This window comes from Thecamonas trahens (genome assembly GCF_000142905.1).
Source record: "Thecamonas trahens ATCC 50062 unplaced genomic scaffold supercont1.47, whole genome shotgun sequence".
NCBI classification, from domain to species: Eukaryota; order Apusomonadida; family Apusomonadidae; genus Thecamonas; species Thecamonas trahens.
This window is the reverse complement of record NW_013657633.1, coordinates 233,925-255,854: the sequence shown is the minus strand read 5'-3', so window position 1 is coordinate 255,854 and position 21,930 is coordinate 233,925. Positions and strand designations below refer to the sequence as shown.

At 62.8% G+C, this 21,930-nt stretch overlaps 8 protein-coding genes across 8 annotated transcripts; 4 read left to right on the top strand and 4 right to left on the bottom strand.

Moving 5' to 3' along the window:
- The first annotated feature begins 329 nt into the window (after nucleotides 1-329).
- Nucleotides 330-1,612, top strand: AMSG_09299 (Qb-SNARE). Its single transcript, XM_013899228.1, has 3 exons — nucleotides 330-452; nucleotides 628-686; nucleotides 806-1,612. Exons 1-3 carry the CDS (start codon nucleotides 356-358, stop codon nucleotides 1,409-1,411), a joined length of 762 nt encoding a protein of 253 aa, XP_013754682.1. The 5' UTR covers nucleotides 330-355; the 3' UTR covers nucleotides 1,412-1,612.
- Nucleotides 1,433-9,863, bottom strand: AMSG_09298 (uncharacterized protein; the record flags this gene model as incomplete). Its single annotated transcript, XM_013899227.1, has 2 exons — nucleotides 1,433-2,614; nucleotides 3,114-9,863. The coding sequence occupies 2 exons, from the start codon at nucleotides 9,861-9,863 to the stop codon at nucleotides 1,433-1,435; spliced, it is 7,932 nt and encodes a 2,643-aa protein (XP_013754681.1).
- A 493-nt stretch (nucleotides 9,864-10,356) lies between these two features.
- AMSG_09297 (uncharacterized protein) lies at nucleotides 10,357-10,872 on the top strand (the record flags this gene model as incomplete). Its single annotated transcript, XM_013899226.1, has 2 exons — nucleotides 10,357-10,405; nucleotides 10,688-10,872. 2 exons carry the CDS (start codon nucleotides 10,357-10,359, stop codon nucleotides 10,870-10,872), a joined length of 234 nt encoding a protein of 77 aa, XP_013754680.1.
- A 98-nt stretch (nucleotides 10,873-10,970) lies between these two features.
- On the bottom strand, nucleotides 10,971-12,223 carry AMSG_09296 (uncharacterized protein). The gene is made up of 2 exons (XM_013899225.1): nucleotides 12,164-12,223; nucleotides 10,971-11,812 (listed from the first exon to the last, which is right to left on the bottom strand). The coding sequence occupies exons 1-2, from the start codon at nucleotides 12,200-12,202 to the stop codon at nucleotides 10,994-10,996; spliced, it is 858 nt and encodes a 285-aa protein (XP_013754679.1). The 5' UTR covers nucleotides 12,203-12,223; the 3' UTR covers nucleotides 10,971-10,993.
- Nucleotides 12,224-13,011: 788 nt separating this feature from the next.
- On the top strand, nucleotides 13,012-14,643 carry AMSG_09295 (uncharacterized protein; the record flags this gene model as incomplete). The annotated part of the gene is made up of 2 exons (XM_013899224.1): nucleotides 13,012-13,093; nucleotides 13,211-14,643. The coding sequence occupies 2 exons, from the start codon at nucleotides 13,012-13,014 to the stop codon at nucleotides 14,641-14,643; spliced, it is 1,515 nt and encodes a 504-aa protein (XP_013754678.1).
- A 77-nt stretch (nucleotides 14,644-14,720) lies between these two features.
- On the bottom strand, nucleotides 14,721-15,474 carry AMSG_09294 (uncharacterized protein; the record flags this gene model as incomplete). Its single annotated transcript, XM_013899223.1, has 2 exons — nucleotides 14,793-15,474; nucleotides 14,721-14,766 (listed from the first exon to the last, which is right to left on the bottom strand). The coding sequence occupies exons 1-2, from the start codon at nucleotides 15,461-15,463 to the stop codon at nucleotides 14,721-14,723; spliced, it is 717 nt and encodes a 238-aa protein (XP_013754677.1). The 5' UTR covers nucleotides 15,464-15,474.
- A 1,205-nt stretch (nucleotides 15,475-16,679) lies between these two features.
- AMSG_09293 (uncharacterized protein) lies at nucleotides 16,680-20,758 on the top strand (the record flags this gene model as incomplete). The annotated part of the gene is made up of 2 exons (XM_013899222.1): nucleotides 16,680-20,349; nucleotides 20,394-20,758. 2 exons carry the CDS (start codon nucleotides 16,680-16,682, stop codon nucleotides 20,756-20,758), a joined length of 4,035 nt encoding a protein of 1,344 aa, XP_013754676.1.
- Nucleotides 20,759-20,884: 126 nt separating this feature from the next.
- Nucleotides 20,885-21,820, bottom strand: AMSG_09292 (lysosomal thioesterase PPT2-A; the record flags this gene model as incomplete). Its single annotated transcript, XM_013899221.1, has 1 exon — nucleotides 20,885-21,820. The coding sequence occupies one exon, from the start codon at nucleotides 21,818-21,820 to the stop codon at nucleotides 20,885-20,887; it is 936 nt and encodes a 311-aa protein (XP_013754675.1).
- Between the last annotated feature and the right edge of the window lie 110 nt (nucleotides 21,821-21,930).

Below are 21,930 nucleotides of genomic sequence, written 5' to 3'. Positions count from 1 at the left end.
CCCCCTCCCCCCTCCCCTTCCACCCCCACCCCCCACCCTCGGATCGACTTGACGTCGTGATCTGGTCTGAGAGCAGGAACAGCCGCCAACTAGCCCATGCCAACACCCACCACACACACACACACACACACACACACCCAGCTACATCTGCTCCACCTCACCATGCAACCCAATTCAGATCGACCCGTAGCATGCAAGCTGGTCGACGCAAAAGTGACTGCGAGTTGATGACCCCACCGGCACGGCCATCGAGCCGACGAGTGAGCGAACGTCAACGAGGTGAGCCAGCGACAAGCGACAAGCCGTTCTTCAGACGACGTCGCACACGCGTCTCGGGCATTGTACGGGCGAGACCATGGGAGACTCTCTGTTCTCCGAGTATGCCTCTGACTTTGGTGACATTACTCTCGACATTTCCCGCAATGTCTACAACATTCCCTCTCTCTCAGGAGGTACGTATTGCCCACACCAGCCACCCTCCTCCCTCCGCCGACCTCGTGCCCCAACCTCGTTCGCTCCATTCATATCCAATCTGACATCAATTTTGGCCCCTCTCCAAATGGGTTTCAACCCCAGCACGCACCCCACACAACCACATCCCCACACTCACAACTCGCTCAATGGCAGCTGAGAAGAAGGACGCCGTGGCAGAGACACAGCAACAGCTCGATGAGGCCGAGTCGGTGGTACGCTCCATCCCTCCCCACTCCCCTACCCCCCCCCCCCCCCCGCCCCCCCAACTCACTCACATCATCATCATCGCCATTGTTGTCATCAAACTCGCAAACGCCCGCAAACCGCACAGATCCAACAAATGTCGTTTGAGCTCGAGTCACTCCCGCGGTCTGAGGCTGCCAGGCATCAGTCCAAGCTGACCGAGTGCGAGGTGGCGCTGGCCAAGCTGCGGAAGGAGTTCCGTGAGGCCAAGTTTGCGCTGCCCAAGGCCGATGCAGCGCGGTCGGCGCTGATGGGCGACTACGACGAGGAGGTTGCTCAGCGCTCAATGGACCAGCGTGAGCGGCTGCTCGACTCGACCCGTCAGCTCCACCGCGACTCGGAGCGCATCCAGGACATCCAGCGGATCGCACTCGAGACAGAGGCCACTGGCGGCGAGATCCTCAGCACGCTCGGCGAGAACCGCGAACAGATCAACCGCATGCGGTCAAACCTCCACGTCGCCGACGCCAACATCGGCCGCGGTGGCCGGTTCATTCGCTCCATGCAGCGCCGCTCCGTCGTCAACAAGCTCATCATCGCCTCCATCATCCTCTTCCTCGTCGTCACCATCATCCTCGTTGTCTACTTTAAGTGGATCAAGAAGAAGAAGAAGCCCACCACCCAGCAGCCTGCAAACTCGGGCGGCTCGGGCACGGACACAAACTCGGTCATGGCCCAGTTCTTCTCCTTGTGAAGAGCAACTCCTCGTCCTGCACTACTGCTCCAGCACAAGCGCGCCCGCCGCGCCGCAGTACCCCTCGTGCCGCATAAACAGCGCCTCCATCTCGCCCTGCGACCAGAGCGCGACGTAGAACGCGAGCGTCCGCTGCGCAATCGGCGTGTGCCGCTTCGGCTCGTGCCGCAGAAAGTTGCCCGTAAAGAAGATCCGGTCCATGCCCAGTCGCTGAGCGTTGAGGAACCCGACCTGCGCCACGTTCTGTGAGATCATGACCAGCAGCGCCAGGGCGAGATCCGCCCGCGAGTGCTGCGCCGCGTCGGTCGCCGCAGGCGTCCCGGCCCGCGCCACAAGCTTGCCAAAGCACGACGCCGTCAGCGACGCCGGCAGCACAAAGTCAGAGCCCACGTAGTCGCCGCCGTAGATGTCGCCCACCGTCATGTTGACCTTGGTCACGTCGCCCTGCTCCGCAAGATCCAGCGCCTCGTCAAACGTCTCCACCCCAAGCAGCAGCTTGGCGAGGCCCAGAAAGGTGGCTCCGCCCAGCGCTGTGCCCGAGACCCGCGAGAACGTGTCAAACGACTCGGCGAGAATGACAGAGACGCCGGACCCGATGTTGACCAAGAGGAACGGAAACGCTCCGCCCGAGATTGACCGCGGCACCTCCCACGACTTGCGCGAGACCGCAAACTCGAGCAGCGCCGCACGCGTCGCCTCAGCCGTCGCCCGCTCCGGCCGGTCAAACTCGAGCGAGTACGCCTCCTCACCCACAGACGTGAGCAGGAACGCCATGCCCGCCACCAGGCACTGCATCTCGTCCATCTTGCCCAGATCAACGCCGAGCGTGCCGCGGATGGCGTCGGCATACTTGTGCGCCCCACCACCCGTTGCCCCGAGCCGCCCGCTCCGCCCGCTCCGCCCATTCTGCTCACTCTGTCCATCATTGCCAGCCAGGCCCGATTGCTCAATAAGCCGGATGGCGCCCGACATGGCGCACGTCTCAAAGGTGACAAAGAACAGCGAGCCACCGAGCTCCGGCACCGCCCGCTGCAGATGCACATCATGTTTCCCAGTCTCGCCGTACCTGTCCGACGACCTGACAAAGGCCTCCACATCTGACGAGTGGGCGGCCGGGGTAAAGATGACGATCTTGGTCAACGTTCCCCCAATGTCCAACCCGACCGAGTCATCGTTATCCACAAAGACTGGCACAGAACCAAACTGCCCGAATCCTCCAACAAATCCTCTTTTTTCGCATCCCTCGCTCTGCCCGTCTTCAAATTCACGCCGTCCATCCATTGCTCGACCGCCGCCGTCACCGCTGCTCATGACCAAACTGCCGCCACGTCGACTGCTCGACTGCGCGACTCTGCTCAAACTCGTTCGCCGCCGTAACGTCCCAGCCACCACTCCAACCACGGGAACTGCTGCAAAGGCAAGTAAGGCAAGCGTGCGACACAACATGGTCCGGTCCACACCCTTGTCGTACCCGTCGCGCCGAGTCGAGTGACACACCTTTGAGTCACGCCTGCCCGCCGCCCGCCCGACCGCCGCTCGCCGCTCGCCCGCCGTCCGCCGCCCGCTCTCTCCGATTCGCCGCCTTATGACCGCATTCAAACCCGTACTCAGACCAACCAGCCCATCGATGCTTTACCTTTAACTACAAGCTGCCGCTGCCGCTAAAGCTGCTGCTGCTACTGCTGCTGCTGTCTATCGCCACCTTGCCAAGCTCGACAGACGTCTCCTCGCCAAGGTCTGGGTGGAGCACCGCTGCTTGCCACGCCTCGAGCTGCTCCGGCGGCACAAACTCACTGGCAGCATCAGAGACTCGCTTCCAGGCCCGCAGCCGCGACGACTCGGCGTCGCGCTCGCCGACAAAGGCCGCCGCGCTCACGCGTGCACGCCGCGCCTCGCGGACTTCAGCCAGCGCTGCAACCGCAATCGCCGCAAGCCCGAGCCCGATCGCTGAAAAGAGGAGGATCTCGCACACCAACCGCGAACCCGAGTTGGGGAATCGGTCTGCGTAAAAGACAAAGCCAAAGAGGAGAACAAATGAGAGCGCCACGTTGAGCCGCACTTCCAGCGTGTTGTGCACTGGCCGGAAGAACGGCTCGTGCTTCAGCTGGATCGCCGCAAAGCCGAGGAACACCGCAAGCAGCCCGCCCACAAGCCAGATTTGCAACGACGAGAGGAAGAGCGCCACGCCTACAAGCACAAGCCGCTTGCCCAGCAGCGCGACCTCGAACCACCAGAACGACTCGCGGAACGCCGTGTAGACAGACCCAAGCCGCCCAACAACCTCGCGCGTGTACAGCCGCTGCCGCGCCCGCCACAACGAGCTGCCGATAAACGCCGGCAGGCCGACCACAAACAGCACCGTCGCTGGGAAGCCTACCCCTGTAGCAGCAAAGACCCACTCAGACGACCCGCACCGCTCCGCAAGATCCGCATCAAGGTAGTACGTCCCATCAGGAAGCTTGGTGCAGTCGAAAATCGTGAGAATCGCCTTGGCGCACGGAATGTACATCAGCGGACCCACAGTGATCACCACACGCTGCAGCGTCGCCAAGCTCTCGCCCAGCCGCCCACGCCCGAGCCCATATCCCACCAACCCACAGCTGGCGAGCAGCCCAAGACCAATCGGCAGTAGCGCCTTGATCATGTACGCCGTGTAGAACGTCCCAGTATCGCACGTGCTGATGAACGCACCCACATCCAACGCGCCCACAGACGCCACGCCCACCGCATGGTCAACAGAGCTCGGCCAGTTAAAGTCGGACTTGCCCAGCAGGTCCAGCACCTGAAGATAGAGCAGCAGTGCAGAGAGCGCACGAGGCACCCGAGACGCAGGATGCCGCGAGTCCAGCCGCAGCAGCAATACGTCGCCGCGCTCCTCGCCCTCGGCGCGGATTTCGCCGCCTCCGGCTCGCACCTCACCCATCTTGCGCAGCGAGACCCCGATCACGGCCATGACCAGCCCCACCACCAGCACAAGAACAGCAACCATCGCGCCCAGCGAAGACGCCGAGCATTTGACGCACTCGCCCTGTGGCGCAGGGAACCATTCGTCCAAGCACCGTGCGCAGAACCGGCCAGTAGCGCCCGCCGCGCACGAGGCTCCCAGCCGCCCGCCTGCACACTGCTTCCGCCGCGGGCACTCGACAAACTTGGGCTCGCCGTTTGCGCTGCCCATGTCGAAAAAGCCCGCCAGGGCCTCGGGCCGCTGCTGCAGACCGGCCCTGCACCGCGCGCCGCGCGGGCACTCCACGCATGGCGTCGTCGGATCACGCCCCGCCGGCGACCAGTACCCTGACACGCATCCACAGTACGCCGACGCTTCGCTTGCAGTCGCGCTGTTGGTGACTGTCCCGTTGGCCAGCGCAGCGGCAAACGCATCGGCTGCAAAGAACGTGTCCTTGGGGCAGAGTAGGCAGAGCGTCGGCGTAGCAAGGACAGACGGCTCGGGACAGACAAACGTTGCGGTACAGACTGCCAAGCTTGTCTCGCTCGACACCGTCCCGGTCGCGCACGTGCTGCATCGGTACTCGGCCGGGATCTGGTTCGCCGCATCCAAGTCCAGCCCAAACCCATCGCCGCACGCCGCCAAGGCCACGCTCCCAACAGTCACCGCCGGCAACCGCGTCCCGCCAAGACTAAGCGCCAGACGAAGGTCCGGCGTCTCGTCAAGTGCCTCACGTGATAGCAGCGACGCCGTCGTCGAGGCAAACACTGCAAGTGGCGACGAGAGAAGCGTCTCCGTCCGAGTCCCCGCCAGCAAAGCCACATCGCTCGCCGCAGTCGCCGGCGCCACCGCCGCCGTAGCCACAACCGCCACTCGCTCGTCAACCACAGGCGTGCCAAACACGTCGCGGTACTCAACCTGCGGCGATGGATTCAGGCTTTGTCCCACCATGAGCTCAGCTTGCACGGCCTTGACCACAGTCGCAGACGCCACACCAGACGCCCACACCTCGCCGTAGCTTGCTCTCGAATCGATGATCGCGTTGCTATTCGCGCCCGCCGAGAGCCACGGGTGGCTAGCAGGTGCAACAAGCGGGCCAATGCCGAGCGCCGGCGAGTGGCAAACAAAGCCAAAGCCGCCGCCGCTTTCTGCCGAGTTCCCCGCCGCGGTTCCGGGCGCACCGACGACTCGAGCCCCGCACACAAACACTGCCCCGCCGTACGTCGCCGAGTTGGACACGAGCCCAGCACCCGTCATGTCCACTGCCACATGCGCGCTCGCTCCGCCGGCTGGCGCCGCCGCATCGAGAACCAGTGACGTCGAGCCGTACTCGCGCCCAGACTGGTGCGGCGGGAGAACTGCAAGCGAGTCGGCCACGCCCAGCGCCCCGCCCCACACCGCGCGGTTGCGGGCAAACATCCCGCCGCCCACCTCCACCGCCAAGTCGGTCATGTCGGCCAACGCATTGGCGCCGACCACCGCCACTGCACCGCCCACAAACGGCAACCCGGCTCCATCGGCAATGACCACATCGCGGACAAGCCGAAGACTCACGCCCGGTGCAGCCTCGACCAGCACCGCGCCGCCGACTGCGCCATAGAGGTCATCCGCAGGCCCGCACCGCGCCATGCTCACGTTGGTAAGCGTTGCTGACGAGCCTGCACCCGAGACGCGGAGGACCGCCCCACCCTCGACCGCGCCCTGGCGTGCCGGGACCGCGTCGCGGGCTGCGCCTGAGAGCTTGGCGAGGCGCACGTCCGCAAAAACAACATCGACTGCCTCGAGCGCCCCACCAGCCTCGACTCCCACCGCGCCGCCGCTCACGCTGGCGTCAAACACACAGTTGCGGAGGACGAGGACAGAACCGCGGCCCGAGACACGGAGCAATCCCTGCCGCGGCGCAATCGAGAGCGCGTTGGCGTTGCCGCCGCGAATCACGAGCCCGTCAAACACAAGGTGTGCTCCCGCAGTGACGTGGAAGAGGCCGACTCCGGTCCCGGCCCCACAGTCGATGATGACTGTGCCCGGGACGGCGGCAGCAACCACCACCGACTTGGTCGCAACCTCGTGATGGTGCTCCGGAAAGCAGCCGATGACGGCGGCCGGCGCAAGCTCAATCCGGGTGTGGGTACACGGCGGAGCAGCTGCAATAGCAGTCTCGATGCAGCCAACCGTAGTACACGTCACCGCCACTGTTTCCGCAACAAGCGGATGAAGCGACGGCGCTGACGAGTAGACACGAAGGTCCGACTTGTCGCTTCCTCCGTTGGCCCGCGAGACGGTGACAAAGTCAACAAAGGCGTCGCCGTCAAAGTCTAGCAGGACAACATGGTTCAAATCAGGCGTCGACATGTCGACGTAGACCGGGGTGGAGAAGCCGCCAAGACCCTCCACGTTGTACTGCACAAAGAATGTGGCAGCACCATCGGCCACCGCCGCCACGTCAAGGTCGCCATCGGCATCGATGTCGACGAGCGAGATCCAACGCGGAGTGACCAGGCCCTCGACAAGAACCTCAAAGGCGCCAAACGTCCCCAGCCCGTTCACGTTGCGGTACAGCCGCAGTCGCCGGTTATCCGAGACAGCAGCAACAATGTCGACGTCGCCGTCCGAGTCGACGTCGCCAGTGGCAATCGAGTCCAAATTCCTGTTCACCGCCGCCTCGATGATACTGCGGCTGCCAAACGAGGCAGCGCCGTCGGTGTTCGGCAGCCACACAAGACCAAACGAGGCGGCGTTGTTGGTGCCAGCAACAACATCAACGTACGTGTCGCCGTTGACGTCTGCCAGCTCGAGCGCTGTCACATCGTGCCCAAGCGCAGTGTCAAGGACGGCAAGCAAGACGTATGACCAACCGCCGTCGGCGTTGCGGTGGAGCTCGAGCGAGTCATCAAAGCCGACCACAAGATCCGGGTCACCGTCGCCATCCAAGTCGCCAAGCACTGCGCCTTGCGGAGAGACGCCGCTGGCGAGCACACGTTCCGAGCCAAAGCCGCCAGTGCCGTCGTTCTCGTAGCCAACAACCTCGCCCGGGCTGTTGTACACGACAACAACGTCGGCATCCCCGTCCAAGTCAACGTCGCAGGCCAGGACATAGCGCGGAATGCCGTAGTTGGTGGCGAGCGCAGCGCCGAGGCTGAGCGCGCCCAAAGTGCCACTGCCCGAGTTAAGGACAAGGTACACGTCGTCCGAGTAGTCGGCAACCATGACAAGGTCGGTGTTGTTGTCGGCATTAAAGTCTGCAGCGGCGACGTGATTGACGTTACTGAATGGAGCGGTGAGGTCAGTGAGGGTGTCGGCGAGGGTGATGGCACGTGGGACAACAACGCCGCGAGAGCCATAGACAGTGCCCGAGCTGCGGTCGAGCGAGAGGATGTCAATGACGGCGTCGCCAGTGACGTCACCAGCGAGCGTCTCTTTGATATTCCCACCAGCAAGGACCTCAAGGTTGTAGACGGCAAGTGTGCGGGCAAACGCGCCTGCCCCGTCAGAGATGTACGCGTCTGTCCCAAATTGGGTTTGGCCGGCTGTGAGGATGTCGATGTCGCCGTCGGCATCAAGGTCGACCGAGTGGATTTTGATACCCGAAGAGGCAAGAACGAGCGGAACGGGGTCAAATGATCCAGCTACCTCAGTGTTCCAGAAGACGCGGTTGGCGTTGATCCCTACGGCAGCAGCGGCGGCGATGTCAAGATCGCCGTCTGCGTCAAAGTCGCCGACTGCTACATCGACCACCGCGTTTAGAGTGGCGATGGTGACGGCGGTGCCAAACGAGCCCGCGCCGTCGAGATGGGGGACCCAGGCGACGCGGTCGTCGTCTTTGCTGACGTATACCACGTCGGTCGTTCCGTCTTGGTTGATGTCGCCGCCAGCAGTGCCTGTGACCTGGGCTGACGGCGCAGTGATGAGTGCAAGTGGCGCAAAGGCTGACGACGAGACCCAGTCGTTGCGAATCCAGAAAAGCTCGGACGGACTGCGCGAGCCGGCAACAATGTCGGGTGCGCCGTCGTTGTCGATGTCGACAACCGCCATATTAATGACAGTTACGCCATAGGCCGTGGTGAGGGTCGATGCCGTCCAGAGCGAGCCATCACCATTGGTGTTGTGGTACACGCTCATGCCGGTATCCCACGAGGCGACAATGTCGTCGACACCATCGGCGTCGACGTCGAGAGCGACCACGTCAGCGACCTTGGTGGCTGCAGCAACAGTTCCGCCGAGGGCAAACGAGACGGTGTTGGTGGCGTGGCCAGTGTTGGTCAGCCACACAATCGAGTTGCCAACGGCGACTGCGACGTCAAGGTGGGCGTCAGTGTCAAAGTACCCGAGCGCCATATCCTCGGCCTGGCTGGCGGTGAGACCGGTGTAGGCTGACGCTGGCTGGGCAAACGTCACACCAGCAGCGGTGATCGATGCTAGGCGAAGAGTTGAGCTTCCAACGACCGAGTACGCCACAAAGGTGTGAACGGCCGCCGAGTGGCGCGCGACGACGGCAGTGGGCGCGGCGGGCAGATTGACAAACGAGTGGAGGAGCGCCGGGCTGGCACGCGGCGCAGCCCAGACAAGCCGCGACGAGTCGGGCAGGCCGACAAAGATTGCGTCAGAGCTTGTCGATGGCATCCAGGCGAGCGATACCTGGTTCATGCCGATGAGTGCCGCAGGGAGAGTATCGGCAAAGACGTTGTAGGCGGTGGCAGCGGCCGAGGGTGGGAGGACGACAAGCGCACCCACAGAGGCAAAGCCTGCCACAAGCGCAAGGTCGCCAGAGCCTTGCACGTCGCCGATGGCGCACGAGGTGAGTTCGGCACCAAGTGGTGCGGTGTACGCCGCCGGGAGCGGAAAGGAGGCGAGTGAGGCTGGCGACGCCGGGCGCCAGATAAAGGCCGAGAGCGAGGCACCGTCGGCAATGGCAAGGACAAGCGCAGATCGATCTGGCGCCGACGAGACGCAAAGCGACCCAGAGGCGCTCACTGGCGCCGCGGTGATCTCGTAGTCAAGAGCGGAAAAGCCTGACGACCGGGCATAGACAAGGAGCTTTGCCGATCCAGCCACGTCGGCGGCGACGAGGAGAAACTTTCCGATCATCTCGGCCGAGTGCATGACAGACAATGCTGGAACAGCCGGACTAGTACTCGCCATCAGAGTCGAGAAAGAGGCAGCATGCTGAATGTCAAACGCCGGCGACCAGACGACGGCGACAAACTCATCGATGAAGGCATTGCCGTTGAGCTCTGCATTGACAAAGAACAACGAAGCAGAGGACGAGGACGAGAGAGGCGACGCCAGCGAGAGGGTGGCGTGATGAAAACATTGATGCGGCAGAGTTGATGAAATGTTGGCCATCATGAGCTGTGACGTGGTGAGGAGGGCAACAACATGGTTCTCCACGTTGCTCGCCAGTGGGAAAAAAGGCGCCGAGTCAAGACATGCCGAAGGTTCCGGGCTGGTACACGACGGGACTTCCCTTGCCACCACGAGGCCAATGAGGCAGCTTACACCCACAGCCATGGTCATAGCCACTACAAGCAATGTAGAAGCGTGCATGGAAGGTGGGCGGGGCGGGTGTGGGGGGGGGGGGGGAGGGTCGTGAAGTGAGGTGGCGGTGGGGGGGGGGGTGATCACGATCGGGATCGTGATCACGACTAAGGAAGGATGGCTTTGGGTTAGGGTTCACTACGCCGGAATGGATGATCGGATGAGCAACAGAAGGAGAATGACGAGATGGGTGAAAGCAGAGGCCGCAAGGTTGTGTTGTGCCGTATAACGCGGGGAATGGCAAAGACGATGTGATTGGGAGAGGTTTGGGGCAGAGAGTAAACTTGACTCTGAAGGAAAATAATTGATGATGCGCTGAGAACAAACGGAAAGTTGCTACGTCGGGTCGGGCTGGGCTGGCTTTGGCCTTGGCCTCTGTGGGCGAACACACGAATCGATGACGCAACAAGCAACAAGAAAGGATATTGAACATTCAACTCTCATTTCGAAGGTTTTTCAAGAAATCATGGACACCAAGTCAAAGGGCGCTCAGACGAAGGAGCATCATGTCTCGCGTACGTTCGTCCAGCCTTGATAGAGAAGACTGTTGCATGTGCTTCCTCGCCAAGTGGCGGCTCTGTCCATGGTCTCTTTCACTGTCTAGCGCGGTGGGCCAGTGCGTAGACCATGACCGACCCAGAGCTTGAAATTTTGCTTTGTTCCTTGGAACACGACCAGCCGTGGGCCCCATGGTTGGATGGTGAAGGAGGTGGTGTTGAGGGTGGGTGACGAGGAGAGAGCCACACGTTGGAATGGGCGTTCATCTCATGGGGATCTATGTGGTGTGTGGTTTGTAGGGACTGGCACGCGCGGTACGGCTGCCAAGGGCGGTGCTGGTGGCAAGGGCACCTGGGGCCGCGCTGACGACCCGTCGGCTCAGCTTCAGGCGGCGACGGACCCGGCGTACCTCGACAAGAACGATCCCAACTATGTTGAGGATGAGAGTGGGGGCGACGAGCTCCTCACTGCCGACGACGCGTAGCCGACATTGGAGTTTGGCGAGTGTTTGGCCTCTGTGGCTCCTCTCGTGTCGCACATGAACAATGAATTGCGATGAGCGTGATGGCAGTGGGTGGGAGGTGGAGGGGCGGTTCGGTTTAGTTTCAGCCATGCTGACGGCGCCGACGGCCGGCAGGTGCGGTGCCGGGACGAGCGCGCAAGCCGCGGCGCTCGAGGTTTGTGGGGATGGTGTCAAGAATGCGCTCCATCTCGGCGTGGCGGATGCGATCGTACTGCTTGCGTACGCGCTTGATCTCGGCGTCACGGGCGGCGGCACGCTGGGCGCGCTCCTCGGCGACGATCTTGCGAGCGGCGCGCTCCGACTCGATGCGGCGCTCCTTGCGGTCGAGTTTCTTCTCCAGGGCAGCCTTCTTGCGCTCCCACGCGCGCTTCTGGCGCTCCATGTTGGCCTCCCAGTTGCGGCGCTTAGCCTCCTCGTAGCGGATGGTGCGGGCGCGGCGGGCCTCGATGGTCTCGTGGCGGCGCCGGAAGACGGCGGCGCGCTTGTCCTGGCGCTCCCGGATCTTGGCGAGCTTGCGGACCTCCTCCTCGGCGGTGGCCTCGAGGGCGAGCATGCGGCGCTTCTCCTCGACGCGGCAGAGCTTGGATGTGGTGTGGCGGAGCTTTGTCAGGCCATTGACGTCGAGCTCGTAGTGGAGCAGGTTGCGGTCGCGGGCCTCCTCCTGGTAACGATGCAGGTGCTCCTCCTCCAGCTCTCGCGCTCGCAGCTGCTTCTGAAACTGCCTCTGTCTCCGAATGGCGAGCTCGACTCTGCGCTCTTCCTCACGCTCCTCGCGCTCAAGCAGCTCGGCCGCCATCGCCGTCTCTCTACGAACCTTCTCCTTTCGCCGAGCCTCACGCCGGGCCTCTTTCTGCTGCTTCTGCGAGACTTGAAGCCTCATCGCATGGTATGCCCTCTCCGACTGCGTGCAGCGCGTGTGTGAGTCTGATCCGCACCCACGCCGTGGATTCGTCGGCCCACACCCAGGTTACCACCCAGGCTGCGATCTCGTAACGCCCGTCGACTCTACACCAACGTCGAGTCTCGCGTCTCGACTCGACACCAACGTCGACTCTCGCCCGTCGACTCTACGCCAAACGATCTCGTCCCGCCCATCTCCTTCAACTATAACTACAAATCATGCCTGCAGACAAAACCTAGCCCAGCCATAGCTCGGCCTGCGATAGCTGTTCATGGCTCTGCTGCTGCGGATGACGAAGAAGCCGAGCTCCGCAACGACTGGCAAGCAAGCGAGGTGGTGGTCATGACATACCTGGTGCAGCTTCCTCTGAGCATCCTGCAGTGACAACATCCTCGCTCTCTCTCCCGTTCACTGTAGTTATATGTCTCTCTTGCAGGAGGGAGGTGGGGGGGTGTGCAGGGACGGGGGAGGGAAGGGTGAGCGTGAGGTGGTGCTTGTCCTGTCCGTTGCGAAGAGCTGAGGCGGGTGAGCCGATGAAAGCCGTTGCCTCCAATTGGTCAATTAACGAACGTTCACACTCTCGTTGTTTCCGCCAATTGATCTTCAATGACTTTCGTAGATCTTCCCCGCTTCTCCCCCCGTGCATCACGCCTGGCTCAGGCGCTCGGGCTAGAGCAGCCTCATCGAAACGCAATCATAATCAAAATCACTGCGCTCACGTTGATCTTGCAGCAATCATCGCCGTTTACTTCTTTCTTCCCAAAGGAGAGGCAGGTGGTTCTTGCATGGGCGGTTGCCACGCACGGGCAGCTTTCACGACCTTTTTCGGAGATCAAGCCGTGATCACTCCCCCCCCCCCTCCTCCTCTTCCCCCCCCCTCCCGCGGCTCTTCTCCGCCCTCTACACACACTCCAGGATTTTTGTCACCTTATCCTCCCTCCCATGCAGTGCTTCTTTCTTCTGTCTCTATGGCCATACCGGCCACCATCGGCCGTCCAACGATAACCAGGCCATGCCAAAACGCAGGACGACAGGCTGGCAGCCGGCCTGTCGCCGATCACGCCAGGATCATGGTCACCGCCCTTCTCCTTCCACTCGCCCCCCCCCCTCCACCTCTCGCCAGAACCAGCATGGCGAGCGTGTCAACCGAGGCGTATGAAACGCAACTTGCGTTGTTGGAGGAACAGCTGGTGGGGGAGATGCTCAAGAACGAAGAGTTGACCGCAGAGGTGGCCGAGACCAAGGCGGCGCTGGCGGCGGCCCGGACTTTGGCGAACGCCGGTAGTGGCAGCAGGTCAGGCAGCGACGGCGGTGGTGGTCCTCCCAGAGGTGAGGGAGAACAAGGTGCTGCGCGGTTGAAGGGGAGTACTGGCCTCCAAAGCGATGGCTGGGAGGTAGTGGTCGACGATGATAACGATGGCCAGGCTGCTCAGGTGGAAGAGACCGGGGTCTGGGCTCGGCTCGCTGGCTTTGTCCGCCTGTTCGAGGAGACGGAAGGTAGTGTGATGGCGGCAGCGGTGGCCCAGATGGTTGAAGTGCCGCCGCAGCGCTTCCGCATTCGCATCTTTAAGCGTGCGGTGGAGCGGATGACAGATGCGGTGCAGCCGGTCATGGCTGTTGGCGAACTTGTGCGAGACATCCATCTCTGGACGCGACCGCCGCTGACCATCCTCGTCATCCTGGTCTACGCATGGGCCGCGTGGCATGGCTGCTTCCTGAGTGTGATGTTTGCCCTTGCTGCCGCTGCCATGGGCCGTCACTGGCTGGCGCAGCAGCTCGGGTGGCGAGCAACAGCAGATGGCGCAGGAGGCGAGAAGCCCGACAGTGTCGGTGACGACGACGAAAGCTCGGATGGTGCGCTGGCTGGACTGAAGGATCGTTACAACACGCTCGTCGACGTGGCGTCCAAGCTTCAGGCTGGGCTCGAGACTGCTGCCGACGTGCTGGAAAAGCTGACCAATCTGGTCACTTTCCGTGCGCCGACGTACTCGGCGCGTGTCTTTGGAGTCCTGACCGCGTGTGCCTGTCTCGCCGCCATCCTTCCAACCGATACGATGCACCTGATCCTCGCATTTAGTGTGGGCGTGCACTTTTTCATCTACGCGCCGATCTGCGCCAAGTTCCCGGCCTTTCGTGCTCGCTACGACGACCCGCCGATTCTGGAGCGGCTGCCGACCAACGTCGACCTGCAAGTTATGGCGGCGCTCGAAGCGGCTGACTCGACGGCAAGCAGTGAGGACGGGCCGGCATTCGAAGCGCCGCAGGATGACAGCCGGCCGCTGCCAACTGCGAGTAGCGAGATAGGCACAAGTGAGCTCGCCGCGCTGCGGACCGGCTTTGCGCTGCCACCGAGCGAGCAGCTTGTGCTGAAGCAAGTTGCAGCGCGGCTGCATGTGAGCAAGCCGTGGCAGGGCGGGCGCGGGACGCTGTACGTCTTTGAGTCGTTTGTGGCGTTTGAACAAAGCTCGTCAAACTTGCTGGGCATCGGCAAGCGGCGTGGAGCCGATCGGTTTGTGGCTGCCTTTCCGCTCGAGAGCCTTCTGGCAGTGGAGGAGACGAAGGCGTACGCGTGGCTGCCGGGCAAGGGTTTCTGCCTCAAGCTGGTCTTTGATATCTCGCACGCGCTGCAAAGTGGATCCGTGTCCGGGGCGCGGGGCGGGGTGGTGCTCTCACCATTACTGGTTCCCGACGCCGATCCTCATCCGCAGGCGCGGCTCGGCTCGGCCACGCTGCTGCTCGGGCAGCTGCTGCATCGGTCCGACCTGGCGTCTCTCATCCAGCGGCAGGCCAAGGCAGTTCGCAAGCTTGTCTCGTCGAAGAAACTGGTGTAGAGACATCCCTTGCCGGCTACGGCTGCGGATGCTTCCGGACGCGGGCGAGGATGGCGGCGATGTCGTCGACAGGGCTCTCATCGCTCGATGAGTACCCAGAGTTGGAGACGTCGTCGTCGAGGGCTTCGCCGAGCTCGCGGCCCAGTGACTTGCAGTCTTTGCGCGACGCCTCCAGAAGCTCTTCCTCAGAGGCTTCGACCAGGTGCTCGACAACGGCGGCGAGGATGGCGCCCTCGGGGTGGTTGATGGCGAGCAGGAGCTTGGCAGTCACGATAACATACTCGGGATTCGCCATGATGGCTTCGGGCGTGGGGTTGCGGATAAAAGCTCTGAACTCCTTGGACGCGTACATCTTCTTGACATCACGCACATCGTCCAGCACGCCCTCGCCAGCCTTCTCCACCACGTTAACCAAGTGGCCAGTCCCCTTCTTGCCCACCTTGCCCGTCTTGCGCCCGCCCGACTTTGCCACTGCCACTACTTTGCCCGCCTTGGTCTTTGCACTCGACGCACCAGCTCCGATCTTTCTACCCCAACCTCCCGACGATGACGCTGATGTCGATGACGCTGGCGACGCTGACGACGCTGACGACGCTGATGACGATGATGATCTTGTCCGTCGCTTCTTGCGCGACTTGCTCGCCGACTTGCGCGACTTGCTCGCCGACTTGCGCGACTTGCTCACCGACTTGCGCGACTTGCTCGCCGACTTGCGCGACTTGCTCGACTTGCTCGCCGACTTGCGCGACTTGCTCGCCGACTTGCGCGACTTGCTCACCGACTTGCGCGACTTGCGACTCAAAGACGACGTCCGTGCCATACTCGACCACCTCTACAGTCAGTGATGTGTCCAGCGTCTCGTGTCTGCCGACCATTTCCAGTCACTCGGTACCTTCCCCCGCACTGCCGGTGACAAGTCATTCGTTGGCGGCAGGCCGAGCCATTCCCAGTATCGACGACTGATCGTTGGCACGATATGCGTGTGCTGGAGCTGCAAGGGCTCCGGCTGAGAGCTCGGAACGCAGAGCAATGGCTCTCGATGTTGTAGCAGTGCCCAAGGGGCGAGATGTGTCCCATCTCGGGTAACGTCGTCTTGATCATCATGGCGACCAGGATCGGCTCAGGAGCGACGCCGACCCAAGTGCCGCAGCCACGTCGGCAATACGCTCAGCGCCTCCCCGCGCACAAGCATGCCCCCCACACATGTCCACCCCCTTCTGCCTCCACCTCTGACCTGAATCCCACCACCCCTCCCCTGACTCTAATTAATCCACCTATCATCACAGCCGACCTTCCAACCCCCTTCACTATTCTTCTCACATCGCATCGCATCGCATCGCATCGCATCGCATCGCATCAACCCATTTGTTCGCTCGTTGGCTACGATTATTCGCTCGTTCACTCAATCGTTCGTTCGCACCATCGCTCGCTACGATTATTCGGTCGCTCGCTCAATCGTTCGTTGGCGGCATTTTCGTCATGGGCCTCAGCCGCACCACCCTGGCCACTCCTTCCGGCATAAGACGGGCAAGGGTGTAGGCACACCTGTCCCCAAGACCATGCTGCGAGGAAGAGAGCAAGTTACAGGACGACAGAGGACATGGGTTCTCCTTGGAGTCTGTGGCTGTCTCGTTGTCCTCTTCTCGGCGGCTGTCTTCCTCTCGGAAGGGAGGACTGACAAGGTGCCACTCCCGCCAACTCGTTCATCGACGCCATCATCATCACCATCATCATTGTCAACATCGACATCGTCATCGTCATCGTCATCGTCATCGTCAACAAGCAAGCGATCGACGTCGACGTCCGTTGACCCTCACCGTCATCATGATGATCATCGTTCTGTTCATGTTGATGCGGATGCTGTTCATGCCGATGATGTCCATGCCGATCATGCTGTCGTGAACACTCGATCGCATCAGACTGCGGCTGTGGTTGCACTCAACTCGGCTCATGAAGCTTACATCCGGTGGAGGCGGGACTCGAAGAATTGGGTGCGGGATGATGGGACTGCCCTGGCGGTGGCAAGGGCAAAGGCTATGAAGGATGCGGCCGAACATGGCGCTGTCGCCGCCGTATTTGCTGTCGCTCGTGCTCTCGACAGCGACAGCATCAGTCCCGCAGACAGCAACGCCGAGGCAAAAGTCCTCTCGCAGCTTCCCAAGGCTCATCGGGACGCGCTCGAGTCGCGCATTGCGGTCCGTGGCTCGCTGGAGATGGTCGCTGGCTTTCCGCGCATGGCCTCCGGTGCCTCGCCCGAGAGCCTGCACGGCTACACGCTGGTGAGTGAGGCCGTTGGCGAGACGCCACGCAAGGCATATGTCTTTGGCGCCCGTGACGGCGTCCCGGTCATGCACCCGGTCCCGCTCTGGGGCTACCAACTCTACGATGGCTCAGTGGTGGTGGCCGACTCGCCGGTGCGGGTGGTGGCCAGTGGCAAGCGCTTTGTGGCCGAGTACAATGGCCAGCAGCATGTGCTGGAGACTGTCGACGAGGTGGTGGCGTTGGAGACGAGGGCACGCAAGTCCGAGTCCGAGGCCGCCGCCGCCGCGGCCTTTGTCAACTCCAAGCCGATGCAAGAACTCACAGTTGCCGTGCTCATTGTCAAGTTCTCAGACGAGGCGAGTGCGCCGACTGACGTTGGCTCGTTCACACGGCTGATGAACAAGGTTGAGGCGTACTGGACCTCCAACTCGAACGCGTGCTCGTCAATGAGCCTCACCTTTTCGCCGATCCTGGACCTGGCCGGGACCCGGGCGTCGTACGGCGGAGCAGCGTGCCCGATCTCGTCATCGGGAGCGACAACGTCGCCGCTGGACGACGATGCGTGGAACGCGTGGTCCGGCCACTCGCCGTCCGACTACGACCGGTACATCATTGTTTTCTCCGAGTTTTCGACTTGCCCATGGGCCGGCCTCGGCCTGGTGGCAGGCGGCGCGTCTTGGATCAACGGCGTCACCGACCCGGACGCTCACTGGCACGTCACTGCCCACGAGCTTGGCCACAACTACGGACTCAAGCACGCAAACTTGTGGGTGACGGCAGACCGAGCCTCGCCCGGTGGCGACGGTGAGTCTGTGGCCTACTTTGACGACTTTGACATCATGGGTGCCATTTCAATCGAGGCCGACCGGAGCTCGTTCCACGTCAACCCGCACAAGAAGTTCGGGCTTGGGTGGATTCCGAGCAGCGACGTGGCAACGGCCACGACGTCGTCATGCTCGACCACCCCGTGCACATATCGGATCAAGGCCCATGACCACCAGGGCGCGTCCGGAACGCGGGCACTCCGCATCCTACAGTCGGGCAACCGATGGTACTGGATGGGCGTGCGGCAAGCGATCGACTACGCGCCAGCCGCGCGGTTCTTTGCCAATGGCCTTGTCTTTCACTACATCGACGACTTTGGCGACTCGCAGGTTGAGCGTGAGTCAAACCTGCTCGACATGACTGCGCCGTACACTTCGTCGTCGGCGTGGACGAACTTGACCGACGACGCTCCGCTGCAGGTCGGCTACTCGTATCGCGACGCCGGGGCAGGTATCACCATCACCCCTGTGGCGCGGTACAACGATAATGCAGGCAACGCGGTCATGGACGTGGCAGTCTACACTGGGCCGGTCAACAACGCACCAGTGGTGTCGTCGCTGGCGCTCGGCGGTGGCTGCAGTACGCCCACGGTCGGCGAGGCGCTTGTGTTTGAGGCCTCGGCTTCAGATCCCGACGGTGACGTCCTAGTCTACGGGTGGAACTTTGGCGACGGCAACTACGGCTCGTCGACCGGTCCGCGCATCACCCACGCGTACGGCACCTCACACGCATTCACGGTGACGGTGACTGTGTCGGACACACGCGGGTCAAGCGCCACTCGGACACTGGCAGTGACCGTCGATAGCGGCGCGGGCTCGTGCGGGTGCACGGATGCGAGCTCATGCTCGGGCCACGGCGTGTGCGCCGGGAGCGTGTGCGCGTGCTCTGGCAACTACACCGGGGCGACGTGTGGGACCGAGCTGAGCGTGGCGTCGCTGAGTCCGGAGCACAAGGTTGGCGCCCCGGCAGGGACCAACGTGACGGTCACGACGACCGCTGGCGTGTTTGCGGTGGGCGGTGAGCCGTGGTGCTGGTTCCGTCCGCAGCGGCCGACCCGCGGCTACCGCCTCAGCGAGACGACCGTCAACTGCCCGGTACCGACGCCGGCAACGCTCTCTTCCGATCCGTACACGGTGGTGGTGGAGGTCTCGCCGAACGGAGGGAGTGACTGGTCGGACTCGCGCAAGCCGTTTACCTACGGCGACTGCAAGGACGCGATGTGCTCGGGCCACGGGACATGCGTGCAGGCTGTCGGCCGGTGCGCGTGTGGCACCGATTGGACGACGGACCCGACGACGTCGAACGAGTGCGACAAGCCACTTGCGCTAACCTCGTTTTCGCCTGCGGCTGGGCCGACGACGGGCGGGCTCCGAGTTAGCCTCGCCGGCTCGAGCTTTGACGTCTCGCCGTCGTGCGCCGACGTCGTGGTCAGAGTTAAGGACACCGGGTCGTCCGGCTGGGAAGCCGTGGTGCCTGCGCAGCGGCTGTCGGGCACGACAGCCGCGGTTGTGCTCCCCGCCGCGCCTTCGGCGATGACGGTCTCTGTTGAGATTTCGCCGAACCGCGGGCGCGACTGGGCGGCGGCAGCCGGCAGCTTTACGTACATTGCCGCGGCAACGCTGCACGAAGGCGAGACGCTGACCGGCCGCGTGGCGTCTTCCGGCGCGACAGACCGGCTGTACTTTGAGTCGTTCTTTGGCGATGCCTCGGTGGGGCTGAGCGTGACTCTGACCTCTCCCACAGGCGGCAACGTCAAGCTTGCGGTCGGCCTCGGGGTCGGCGCACACGACTCGGCATGCGCAGAGAGCATGGTGGAGTGCCCGGCCGGGAACAGTCTGTCGTTTGCTGCCGGCTCGAGCTTTGTGGGCGTGTACTCGATCGAGGTCTCGACGACCGACGCCGGCGGGGCCGACTACTCGCTGACGATGGGCGTGGCCGGCGGAGCCGGCACAGTCATCGGGGTCACACCCAACGCAACGGCGGCACAGCCGGGCTACTCGGCGTCATCGAGTGAGTGGCGGCAGTATCGCGTGCCGCACGTGACGGGGCCGTTTGCGACCCGCGTTGCTGCAGTGGCGAGCGACTCGGCGCGGCCGGTGAGGATGGCGTACGTGGCCGGCGGCAGCGCGCCGGTGGATGCCAGCACAAGCGGGGCGCGAGTGGCAGACTCGTTTGTGGTGCAGGCGTGTCAGGACTCGGCGAGCTACTTGATGGGCGTTGCAGCAGACGGATCAACGGGCAACACCGGCGGAGCCGGATTCAAGCTCTCGGCGCTCCGCATCTCGCCGCCGACAGCGCCGGTGGAGTCTGTGGCAGTCTCGTCGACGTTCCGGTCGATCACGATCGGGTGGTCTGCGGCAAGCGACCCGCGGACGCCGTCTGACGAGCTCGAGTACTGGGTGTACTACCAAGGCTCGCTGACGGCTGGAACGTTCAACACGACGTGCCGGGCACGGGCGGGGACGCTTGCAGCCGGCCCGCTCAAGGGTCTCGAGCGATACACTGTGCGGATTGGGTCGCTCAAGCCCGCATTTGCGTATGACCTCGCCATTGTGGTGCGGAACAGCGACGGAGTGGAGACGACGTACGGGCAGCAGACCAAGCGAACGGTGCCGTCGGGTATCCCACCTCAACGCTGATCATCATCGGCGTGGCGGCGGCAGCGTGCATCCTGCTCTCGTGCGTGGCGCTGCGGTTCTGGAAGAAGCGCAAGCGGCGGAAGACGCTGGCCAAGCAGCAGGAGGCGCGGGCCAAGGCTGGCGCCGCTGCCGTCTCGACCCGCAAGGCCAAGGCCAAGGCCGCGTTCAAGCCGCGTGGCAAGGGCGAGCTCAAGGTGGCGCAGGGTGAGGTGGTCATCCTTATGGGCCAGCCGACCAAGCAAGGTTGGATCATGGCGCGGTCGGCCAAGGGCAAGCAGGGTCTTGTCCCGTTCTCGTACTTTAAGCTTGCGCAGGGCAAGGGCAAGGGCAAGGGCCGCAGCGGCCGGCGCAAGTCGAGCAGCGGGAGACGCGGCAGCAACCGCGTGTAGTAGTGACATCTGCAGCCTACTCGTCATCAGCAGTGGCAGAACGTTAGAACGTGTGCGTTTAAAAGGGTCACCACGTGCGAGCGCGCCTCCCACCTCAAGCCGCAGGCCAAGCAGGCAAGTGCGAGGCTAGGTAAGGAGCGGAAGAATGTGGGCGCGGAAGACGGCCTCATCGCGGACCCAGTCCATGTGGGAGACGCCGATGGGGGCGGAGAGGTGAAGGCGGCCATCTTCAGCGAGCGAGCGAAGGCCGAGCATGTCAGCCTTGTAGAATGGCTGATCCTCGAGTGGGACAATGTCCGAGCGGTGATCGCTCCAAAAGCCAAACATGGTCGACTCCCACGGCTGAATGGTGCCGTCATCGGGCGAGCCGAGGAGAGAGAAGGAGCCGAGACGGAGGATGTTTGCGCGAAAGGCGTCAGCACGAGGATTGCTTGGCAACGAGACGTTGTTAGCCACCGCAAGGTAGAGCGAGTCCCTGCAGAACTCCTTCTGATGGTAAGGATCGTTCCAGTAGCCGGCGGCGGAGAAGGTGGCCTGCATAGGCTTTGTGTAGAGGACGATCCAAGCCAGGTCGGCCTCCAGATCATGCAGAGGAGCCGGCCAATGGTTGAGCGAACCAAACTGGCCCATTTGCGGACCTGCGAGCGAGATGAGCGAGGCGATGTTGTGATCATCCATAGACTGAGCCAGGGTCCTCATGGCGATGGCACCCTGCGAATGGCCGATGACATGGTAGCGAGTCAGGCCATGGACGGCCGTGTAGTTGCGGATAAAGGCAGCGACGGCATCGACCTGCTCCCACATGGGCTTGTACGATGCTGCGCCATTGAACATGTCGATGGCCACAAAGTCCTGTCCGGGATGCGCTGCCTCCACCCACTTGGCCATGGTCGCAAAGTCCTCGCCACTCCCGCCAAAGCCATGGTAGGCAAAGACAGGCAGGTAGCCGACGTCCGTGGTGCCGGCCGTGGTGCCCGAGGCAGACGTTGTCCTGGTGCTGAGGAGGACGACCGTCGTCACCACAAGGGCGAGGAGCTGCATAGGCTTGATGTGGTTGGGCATGGTGGTGGAGTGACGAAATTTGTGGGGGAAAAGCATAAAACGAGATCCCCTATTTAGAGGGGGAGCAAAAGGCCCCCCGGCAATGCTGTCCTTGCAAAGAACACTCTCAA

What these genes read in the sequence shown, in the direction of transcription:
- AMSG_09299 (XM_013899228.1), top strand. Translation starts at nt 356, where the DNA reads ATGGGAGACTCTCTGTTCTCCGAGTATGCCTCTGACTTTGGTGACATT. An exon ending in CATTCCCTCTCTCTCAGGAG is followed by an intron (nt 453 to 627) that starts GTACGTATTGCC and finishes GCTCAATGGCAG; the next exon opens with CTGAGAAGAAGGACGCCGTG. An exon ending in TCGATGAGGCCGAGTCGGTG is followed by an intron (nt 687 to 805) that starts GTACGCTCCATC and finishes CAAACCGCACAG; the next exon opens with ATCCAACAAATGTCGTTTGA.
- AMSG_09296 (XM_013899225.1), bottom strand. Translation starts at nt 12,202, where the DNA reads ATGTTGTCACTGCAGGATGCTCAGAGGAAGCTGCACCAG. An exon ending in CTCAGAGGAAGCTGCACCAG is followed by an intron (nt 11,813 to 12,163) that starts GTATGTCATGAC and finishes CGCTGCACGCAG; the next exon opens with TCGGAGAGGGCATACCATGC.